General features: G+C 39.2%; 1 protein-coding gene across 1 annotated transcript; it reads left to right on the forward strand.

The window, feature by feature from the left end:
• The first annotated feature begins 3,187 nt into the window (after positions 1-3,187).
• On the forward strand, positions 3,188-10,215 carry LOC135259762 (guanylate cyclase soluble subunit alpha-1-like). The gene is made up of 8 exons (XM_064344472.1): positions 3,188-3,700; positions 4,050-4,111; positions 4,724-4,824; positions 4,992-5,701; positions 6,316-6,801; positions 7,767-7,910; positions 9,356-9,510; positions 9,729-10,215. Exons 1-8 carry the CDS (start codon positions 3,458-3,460, stop codon positions 9,865-9,867), a joined length of 2,040 nt encoding a protein of 679 aa, XP_064200542.1. The 5' UTR covers positions 3,188-3,457; the 3' UTR covers positions 9,868-10,215.
• Positions 10,216-10,702: the final 487 nt, after the last annotated feature.

Raw genomic sequence — 10,702 nt, forward strand, 5'->3', positions numbered from 1 at the left:
ATGATGTGGTCCATGGCTTGGTGTGACCTTTACCAAATGAGCAAATCAGACATCGGACTTTTGCAGTCCTCTGCAGTGAAATGATGTTATTTTAGGCCATTGATTGATGAAGGGGACATGGTTTCAACTTTACCCTTCGAGTCTGTCAAATGAGCATTGATTTTCTTCTTAAAATTAGGTTTCTGAGTGTTACATAAACACAATCTTAAAATTGGCTGCGTGAGAGCAAGCAGTGTTCCTATAAAAATGGAACAGAGCCCCACAGCGCAATTACACCAGCAATACCCCAGTGTCTCTCAGTGTGTTCTGAGGCATATTATGGAAATAGGAATGCTTAAGAGGTTATATGGATAGACACTGTCAGTCCCTCACAGAAATATTGCAACTGCATAGCTTTTTTCCACATTTGCATGTAGCACAATTTTTGAAGAGTTCAAGTAAAGTGATTCTGTTTCGTGTTTTAATTTCAGTACACCATTCAATCTGAACATTAATTTTCACTAATGCCTGCAACTTTTAAATCAAGAGATTAAACAAGCATCATTTATTTATTTACTTATTTACATAACACTGAATCCTACAGATGCTGAAATAATTTTTTTTTTTTTTTAAAGCTTTATGAAGAATGATACTACCGTTCATGACAATAAAGCAAAAAGGTTAAGTTACTGTTAAACCAAGTAATAACTGAAGTCAATTCATAATTTATTAATTTTAAGGGCCGCCTATGGCCAAAAGCTTTGCTGCAGTCTTAATCAGTTCAAAGCGTGAGGTCTCGGGGACCGATATGGATCGAATTACTTCCTGCGGTTCCAAGACGGCGAGGAGGTTAAAACCACGGCAGCGTGGCGTATATCCCGGCATGCATCAAGCGCCATGTTACGCGGCCTTATTTCCCATTCACTTTTATTGCACACTAACTCCGGATTACGGTGCGGTTGCCATAGCAACACAGTCCCTGTGATCCCTTTCTTAATATTTAATTTTTTCATTGGAATTGGTTTCCAAATATATTTAGACCAGCTTCTCTGTTAGCTGATATGGATGTTCTTGAACATTTAAAAAAAATATTTTAACACGCGTGCAATTAAACCCCTAAGGCTTTTGTTCTCCAACAGACAGTGCACTTTATCTTTTTTCATCCCTGTCACTTCATTAACTGCCATGTAGGCCAATATCTGTCTCCTCATGTTCTCTCAGCAACCATTCCCATTTGCCTAGTGACAAGCACCTACCTGCAATGTCCTTTGTACATAAAGATAAAAAAAATTGCCTAAAGACATTCCTTATAGAAGATCCAAGACAGGCTGCAAATTTAGACAGTCCAGGTTCCGGTGGAGTTTAGGATTTTTGTTGTATGACCATCATTTGGAGAAACACCTTGTTGTGGAACACGGTAATTGGCCTCATTCAGTGAGACTGAGATCAGAATACAGTAAACTTCAGCTGTTATTGAATGCACAGCATGCACAACAAGTTCACAGCACATGACAGAATGATCATAAATGGCTGTTCCTTGCCTTATGTATTTGTATGAAATTTGTGAGTGATTTCATTCATGGCGAATTTCAATCAGCTAGTCCATTGCCTGTAGTTGGCTACATGTGTGGTTGACAACAGAGAAGTATGCTGTGACTGAATTTGAATATAAAGAATATAAGAATCATGGGAAAATAAAGAAAGGCACTGAATTTGAAGGATGCCCCCGTGTAAAATTGCTCCAGAATATGCTGAAGTAGTTATCCTATATTTCAGAGTATATTCAGACGGCTAAGCTCTTTTTCCACATGGTAAAACAAAATTGAATGCAGTTAGAACATGTATGAGACATCAGGAATTGTATAGTGGCTCCTAAAATGTCGGATTCCCTGACACCAGTCTTCTATACTTTCCATCACAACGTTATCCATATTGGGATTTTTTGTGATTTTGAGTTCTATTTTTCATTAGTCAGACTTTTTATACATTTTATGTTTTTTTTAATTATTATTATTATTATTATTATTATTATTATTCTCACACAACACAGATCAGCAAAAGGGGTGAAAACTCTAGAAAGAGTAGAAAAGGAAGGAGGCCATTGAGATGCCAGTGGCCAAATATGTGTCATGCTTTAGACAATGAAAGCAAAGCCTCATTATAATTCACATACTGTAGAACACCAGACTCCTTGCTGAGTATGCAGCGGTGGTTTCAAGGAGATGTTATTTTACATAGCACTTTGCGAGGCAGGTGATAAGTGGCTCTAGTTTACTCACAGCTAAATAGGCACTACACTTTGGCACACAAAATAATACAGCCTTCATTAGATCAAGATTACTCTTGGATGATCTGGATTCTGTCTCTGTTGTCTGCTGTGCTACGTGATGCTCTGTTATATCCAGAATGTTCAACATGGATTTCAAGATGGAGTCTCGTCACAAAAAACAATGGAGGTGGTACAATGGAGTCTGCAGAGTAGTATAACTAAATTTCATTTTCACACTTCTTACAGTATGTCACACTGTTACTGATGGACGTGGAAGTGTTCTCTCAAGTGTTTCATGCTCCTGGAACCAGCAAATATTTATTCTTTATGGATAGGGCATTGTCATCTTCAAAGATGCCTCAACTTGCTCAGGGTCATCTGGATTTTCAGTTATCTTAGAAAGCCACTCTGTCCAGTAGCTTTTCGTGTTGCAACTACAATTTTAATAGATTATTTTGATAGATTATGATAGGAGCTGCAGAAAGACAGAAAATGGTGATGGTCTAAGGAAGGTGACAGTTTGGGAACACCTGCAATCAATCTTGAGGAATATACTAGCCACTTACAAGAAAACTGACTAACAGTAAATGCAATCTTAGTGCGTTATTTTAGCACAACACCATTTATCAAAAGTATTTTTGTCAAGTCTGCATGCAACAAATAGTACATTTAAAAATGCATAATTATATCGAAGTGATTTGCTTCTAAATCGCGTTTGCTTATCAACATTAATTATGTTTATAAATAATAGTATCTTTTTAAGATAAATTAACTGGATCGTACCTCAAAGATCCACCGTGATAGGCTAAAATTCATTAGTTACCTTCGGGCTCCACTTCGTTCCTAATGAATCCTGTGAAATTTATTTTTTCCAAAACCCGGCTAGCTCGTTCACTGATTGGACAGGTCAGGCATATTGTGTCGCACGTGATTGGCTCAAACAACTGCTTGCTACCCTACACTTGCCTTCGAAGTTACTATTAATATTTTATTCGGACACGGGCTGTCGGAGATGTAGACATTTTAAATACACGAGTGTGATGCAGGACAGGTGCTTTACGCGATGATGTTACCCATGCGTTTTCCGACGAATTTACTGGGGACATCAAAACGTGGGAATGCATATTGTCGCGCACGAAATAAGAGTTTCTGACTGGAAGTGTAGACGCTTGTATTTCAGAAGGTGTAAAACCACATCGACCGCTCAGGATGTTTTGTGCAAAACTGAAAGAACTGAAAATCGCTGGAGAGTGCCCATTCTCTATTGGAACACAAAACACAGAACCCGGTAATTCTGAGGATTGCGCACTGAAGGGTTCGGGGGACTTGCTGCCAGTTTCCAAAGAGGTCTGTGGAACTGTGCCTGGGATCCTACCTCAGCGGAAGACAAGTAGAACCAAAGTGAATCTGCATACGTTAGGAGACAGCATCCGCAAACTAGCATGTCCAGAGGTAAATATATTTCACGTGAATTCGGAAATAATCAGTCGCACAGTGGTTTGCAGTAGCCTAATAACCGTTATTATAGTGAGATAAAATCTAAATTAAGTGCAGCTTCTTTCCGCATCAGTTAGAATGGTTTGACTGCCTGGTCTCTTCCAAAAATGGTGATGTGCAACTCTGTGTTATAAGCGATTTAGTTTAGCGTGAATACCCTTTTAAGGTTAAGGTTTACTGCGCACTTTGTTTTGTAGTAGCCTATGTTTCATATATGGTATATAACCCTTGATTGTCCAAATGACTAATTTTGTGTTTTTTATTTTATTGATATATATATATATATATATATTGCAATCCACAGTTTCAGAGGCTGCATAATGCTTTCCTGAGAATGGTGAAAAAACACAAACTAGACATGATATGGTAAGAGTGAAACTGTAATATGTTATGTAATGTCATGCATAATGTCAACAATTCGTTACAATGCTTAAACATGGAACTGCTTCTAAGTGGCTTTTTTTACATGCCGTTATAACACTATTCCTTGGGACAAACCGACCAAAATGAAACATTCCAACGTCATCATTAGAAGTGTAGTCTCGAGCTGAAAAAAGGGGGTCAGTCTATTGTGATGGATGTGTCTCATGTTAGCATTTCTGCAACCATCATCATCAGCCATCATCAGACCAAAATAATTGGAGAATAAACAGTTACTATTCTTACTGCTTTTCTGCAGAAATTCTATGATATGATGGACTGGTTTGGTATTATAGCTATACACTATATATATATATATATATATATTACACTTCTCATCCTCAAAGGTCCTTTAAAGTATGAAATCATGATTTGTCCATTTGCAGACTATACATTAAACTTTGTGGTCTTTGTAAAGTAATTATTAATCGGTAGGATTATAGTTTCTTGTAAAGTGGGAAATTACCAAATAACAATCGTTCATTTATAAAGTGGAAATGTGCTTGTATCTTGCGTTGTGAACAGTAGTGAAGCATGACTTCATGTCTCTCTCCGCAGTTCTTCTGCACTTTATTCTGAAGTTTACCAGTATGTCTTCAGGAACTATGGAGATGCAGATATATTCATAGAGACCATGAAAAATTACTCTGTGAAATCAGGTAAAGTGAAATGCATCTATAGCACAGTAAACAATTAAAAACGATCACTGCAACAGTTGTTGTTGCCGTGATCTATGTAGAAATTTGGTGAAAGTGCAGTGTGTTTACAATATTTATTTCAGTCACTCATCAAGTAAATCAGTACTTTCTGTGTTTACGTATTTCAGGTATACCGATGGACACTTTGAGAGTCTGCCTTGGGGTTGAGGTTTTTGGAACATGTTATGAAGAGGACGGGCACATTTTGGAAGTGGTCGGGGGCGCCCTCCATGACTTCTTGAACAGTTTCAACATCCTTTTGAAACAGAGCCCGATGCAGGCTTCGGGTGGCACGGCCTGTGGAAAGGAGGCATCTGTGCTCTGTCTGGACAAAGACCCGGGGTTCTTGACCGTGTACTACTTCAATCCTCACAAAACGACCGAACTCTTCTTCCCGGGGGTAATCACAGCCGCTGCCAGCGTGCTCTATCAGACTGAGGTGGAGGTGGCAATGAATCAGTTGGCCTGTGGAGAGAGCGCTTCCGAGGAGCACAGCCAGCCTCACCTGCTCTACTCCGTGATGGTGAAGCACACCAAGCTTCTCAGCCCTAGCCCTCTGAAGACACACTCCTCGGTGGACATTCCAAAGGCGCTGTTCTGCCAGACGTTCCCGTTCCACATCCTGCTGGACCAGGACATGAGCCTGTTGCAGATCGGAGACGGTCTGAAGCGAAGGCTGGGTCGTAAAGACGTCCAAAGGAGGCCCGTTTTCCATGAGCATTTTATTATTGTGGCTCCTGTGGTCAGCGGCACCTTCCAGGGCATTTTGACAATGCTGAACACTCAGTTTTTTCTAAGGATAAAAGACAGAGCCACCCCTGCTGACTGTACAACAAAGGTAAGGTGCTTTTTGTATGGGTTCTACTCAGCAAAATATTCAGTGTGAAATCAACTCTTATCTCTTATAAAGCATATGTTGTTGTACCATTTGGACTTACATTTTTCAGAAGTACTGTTTACTATACCATATTTATTTATTTATTTTTGTCTGAAAGATCCACTCCTAACAAGTTCTGATTGAAGATGGGCCTTAAGGATAAAATGCTACTTTCAACCTTTAAATTGTCGCCACTGATGTAGCCTACAGCCTACTTAGAGAGGAGCTTCCAATCAAAGCCTGCATTTTCTGTTGTGGGTATAGTGCCAAAATTGTGTTGAGTATACAAGGTTTTAGGATCTTAGAAAGAGATAGTAAGTCTCTACAAGTGTTCAGGGAACACCCAAACCAGAATTACACCCAGGAATCCCACAATTTGAAACATTATGCATGAGTTTCAAGGAGAACAAGACAACCCTTTCCTGTGCTCATTGTGCATACTTTACACAACATTGTTTTCTATATCCTGTAAAGTGATGCTATGTATTCTATTATATGTGGGAATTATTAAACAGAAAATTAATGGCAAGTAGATTCTACTGATAATTTTCCCCTTGTACTTGTTTCCATTCAAGCTGATGGAACTGAAGGGGCAAATGATTTTCATGACAGACTCCCACCATATCCTGTTTCTGGGCTCCCCGTGCGTGGACAAACTGGATGAGCTCATCGGACGGGGCCTTTACCTCTCTGACATACCCATCCACAACGCCCTGCGGGACGTGGTCCTGGTGGGCGAGCAGGCCAAGGCCCAGGACGGGCTGAAGAAGAGGCTGGGCAAGGCCAAGGCCGCCCTGGAGCAGGCCCACCAGGCCCTGGAGGAGGAGAAGAGGAAGACCGTGGACCTGCTCTTCACCATATTCCCCGGAGAGGTGGCGCGGCAGCTGTGGCAGGGACAGCACGTCCGGGCCAAGAAGTTCGACAGCGTGACCGTGCTGTTCTCGGACATCGTGGGCTTCACGGCCATCTGCTCCCGGTGCACCCCCATGCAGGTGGTCGCCATGCTGAACGAGCTCTACACTCGGTTCGACCACCAGTGCGGAGAGCTGGACATATACAAGGTGCTGTGAGCCAGACTGTCCGGCACTAGTTTTAACACACAAGACCAGGAAAGAATGAGGCTTCATGAACCCAATGGAGCAATATTCAGGGACTAGTAGTCCTCCAAGGTGCTAGTTGCTTGTTTATGTGAATCTGCTTTTGGGAACAGACTAGTCAAAAGACCGTACTCTATGCTTGGTTAAAATCAAGCAACTCGCTCATAATATCTGATAGCTCCACCCTCTTTGTGGTTCATGAAACCTCTCATTATTCACTTATGCAAATGTGGAGACAAGCTGTTTATTTTTAAGGCATAAATATGATACATAATTTTATCATTAAATAAGGAACTTATTTTTATTGATGTATTTAATATTTTTATGATTTTCATATTTTCTAAATGTCTGGGTTCAGTTCAAAACTGTGTTCATCAAAAATGATGAAGTGAAAAAAAAAGTGAAAAGATAAAATTAATTCCCTGATTTCCTTTACAAGAACAATTTCCATTTTAAATTAGAGGAATGATTTCTTTTTTCTGGCCCAATTTCCAGTAATTATGTGGAGTCCAAACTCACTACTCAGAACAGAGAAATCATCTCTAGGAGGGAAAAAAACTGTTTAATTGTCCTTGCTGGAGCAATCCACTTTATTATTTGGCCAAACAGTCCATCATTAGCAGCAGACTAAGACAAGATGATTTCTAGTACACAGTATTAGAAAGATTTTCTAATACTCAAAAATAGCAGTACAGTCTGACAGGAGTTTCAGTTTTACTGTGTGTATATATTGGAGACCATTCATCCTTTTAACTTGTCATGTGCTTTTACTGTGCTTATGGCTTCTATTACACATGTTATTTTACCTTTTGAAAGAACTGTTATTTTTTCCCCTCTGGCTGAATTCACGTCAGTTTGACATTTGTTTGCACTAGAAATTTTGGAGTAGGCAGACCTGCTGAGTGTTCTACATCTCTGTTGACTTTCAGGTAGAGACAATAGGAGACGCTTACTGTGTGGCTGGTGGCTTGCACAAAGAGAGCTGTACGCATGCTGTTCAGATAGCGCTCATGGCTCTGAAGATGATGGAACTGTCAAACGAGGTCATGACGCCAGCTGGTGAGGTCATTAAGGTGAGGTACCTAGAGCCACTGAATTTTTAACTGCCGCATGGAACTGTCCATAAATACACACTGTTTTCAAGTACAAAACTGTGCAGCATGCGGGCATGTTTTATTCATAAAGGAAGCGTCCGCTGTTTTAATGTTGATCATATTTTCAATGGTTGCTCATAACGCAGAGTGGCACGCCCACATGGTGGCCATGTTTTGAAATTCCATTTTGTTATTGTTGCAGCGCAGATAGTGTAGCGCTATTGTAAAAAGATTTTCCATGTTGACGTTGTTACATGGCGGTGTGGGGATGGTGTGGCGGCAGTATGTCGAATCAGATAGTCTGCCCTTTCCCTTGTTTGAAAAATAAGCCAGTTTGCACCAGATGAACTGCTGTGCAAGTGGTCAGAATATAAATGGCGTGAGAAAAAACTGTTTAAAATTTTAAAGTTACAGTTTACCTCTCACAACCACAAAACGGGCACAAGTAATGCTCAGCAGTGAACAAAAACAAGAACACATTTAAATTAACAACCTGATGTGCGTAGTGTATTATTATTATGATTATTATTATGTCAGCTGGCCTGCAGACCGCTTACAGTACCTTCAAGGGCCCTCAGGGTGTAGACCATTGAAAAAGAGGGTTTTTTAACAGAATAAAGAATGCAATATGATTCCCGTTTTTTATTTATATTTACATTTCCCTATATGCATATTTAGTTTTTCTATTGCATTGTACATACTTATTTTTTTAAATCAATACGAAAGCAAAATTATTGCTGTTCTACTGTTAACATGCTCATACCAGTAGGGTTGGGTATCGAACGCCAGTTCCAAATTTCCAAGAACCGGGAATTCGTTAAGAAATGTGCGTTCCGATTCCGCTCGTGGAATCATGAAAATGTATCTTCAGAGGCATTCGCAGTGAGTGAAATGCAAAGAATTTTAATCAACTGCCTGGATAAAATGTCACTGGTTACATAACATCAACATGGCTGTAATAGGCCACGCTCCCACGATGAGGGAAAACAATCTGTTGCACTCCATATAGTTAGTGTTATAGCAGTCAGGGGATTATAAAAAAGGATTGTGAAAATGCTGAAACTTTGTTGCATGGGCTGTACAAATTACAAAGCCAAAAACTTTTTGATTTTAGATTTTATGTCTCTATTTTATATACTTATTTGATGTTACTTCTTTACCAAATTTTATGGCAGCTTAAATCTGTTGAAAAAAAGCTAGTTTTGTGCACAACACACTTTTGGTTTCTTTTTGTACTCAGAAAATGTGACAAGAATTGAAGCCAGGATTCAATAAGAACCGGTTTCGATAAGCAGAATCGATAAAATCTAAAGGATACCCAACCCTGCGTATCAATCGGTTGCATGTATGAAAGTATCTCTCTCTGGTGTTGTAATGTGCGTTTTATTTTTAATTCTGCTCAAAAATAAATGCCTTTGTTTCAGATGCGAATTGGTCTCCATTCCGGGTCGGTTCTTGCCGGTGTCGTCGGCGTAAAAATGCCTCGATACTGTCTTTTCGGCAACAACGTCACATTGGCGAACAAGTTTGAATCCTGTAGCCTCCCCGGGAGAATCAACATTAGCCCGACAACACACAGGTAAAGTTGTGGTAAAGCAATGTAGCACAAAGGAACTCTGCAATGGAAATTGAATTGTCTAAAGAATTGCCTCCCCTCAGTTTAGTTCTAGATTTACTCAAATATTTTGTGTTATTTTTCTTCTCATCTGAGGTTGCTGATATTAATTTTAAGAAGTTCAAAAGCTTGACTAGGCCAAACTAATGTAGCAGTATAAACAGCTGGCTTTTTGTTTTCAGACTTTTGAAGGACAGCCCTGACTTCATCTTCATACCCAGGACCAGACAGGATCTTCCACCAAATTTTCCCTCAGATGTTCCTGGCGTTTGTTACTTCTTAGAGGCATCTCATCAATCCACCAGTCACACAGCCATGTAGTCGTATTCATAAACCAACTGAAACTGAATATTGTTCCCCCTACATAACAGATAACATCATTGTAATGCTGAAATAATGTTAACCATGCCTAGATATTTGATAACTGGTGTAAAATACGTAAATATAGTAGAGCCTATTTTTTATGTTTTCGTTATTCATTTTGCTGGAATCAGTTGATTTCATGTAGATTTTATAATGCAAAATAGGTTTATATCTCTGGAAATGTGAGACCAGAGTGTTATTGTTAGATCTGTGAGTTATCGTTCTAATAAGCATTTTTATTGCAGTTATTATTGTTTTTCCATTATGACGTAATGACAATGATCTACAATAAATTAACAAAAACGTGGTTGTCTCTTGATATTTTGTCAAATCAGTGCTCATTACTTAATGATCATATATTGTACCTTTTTAAATGCAGATTCTGAATAGAAAAAGTGTATTTAACTGATATGACATACTTTTCCCCTGTGAATATTACAAAGAGGGTGTTTGAGTTCAAACTTAAAACAGTTACAATAGCAAAATCTTGATTTTGGAGAAAATAAAATCACAAAAAGTAAAGTTACTCACATACACCAATTAAACACTACGAATGTGTAACAGAACTAAAGTCCTATAAATCTGCCTAGCAGATTATTGATGTCAAGATGATGCTAATTTACAAACAACTGTCTGAGCTTCAGAAGTACTTGTAATCAAATGTTCTATTACCTCAGAAACCACAAACAACAAGGGAAGTCTAAATTGCCCACAAGACATATGCCTGGTACATGCTGAGAAAGAGAGTTTTGGTTTTAATCTCATATTGCCTCACCACCTGTGGAACTCAGTG

The sequence above is a fragment of the Anguilla rostrata genome, chromosome 7 (assembly GCF_018555375.3).
Source record: "Anguilla rostrata isolate EN2019 chromosome 7, ASM1855537v3, whole genome shotgun sequence".
In the NCBI taxonomy this organism is placed as follows: Eukaryota; Metazoa; Chordata; class Actinopteri; order Anguilliformes; family Anguillidae; genus Anguilla; species Anguilla rostrata.

Bases quoted from the DNA above. Each gene is read 5' to 3' on its own strand.
- LOC135259762 (XM_064344472.1), top strand. From the start codon at position 3,458: ATGTTTTGTGCAAAACTGAAAGAACTGAAAATCGCTGGAGAGTGCCCA. The intron at 5,702-6,315 runs GTAAGGTGCTTT...TTTCCATTCAAG, and splicing joins CTGCTGACTGTACAACAAAG to CTGATGGAACTGAAGGGGCA. The intron at 9,511-9,728 runs GTAAAGTTGTGG...TTTTGTTTTCAG, and splicing joins ATTAGCCCGACAACACACAG to ACTTTTGAAGGACAGCCCTG.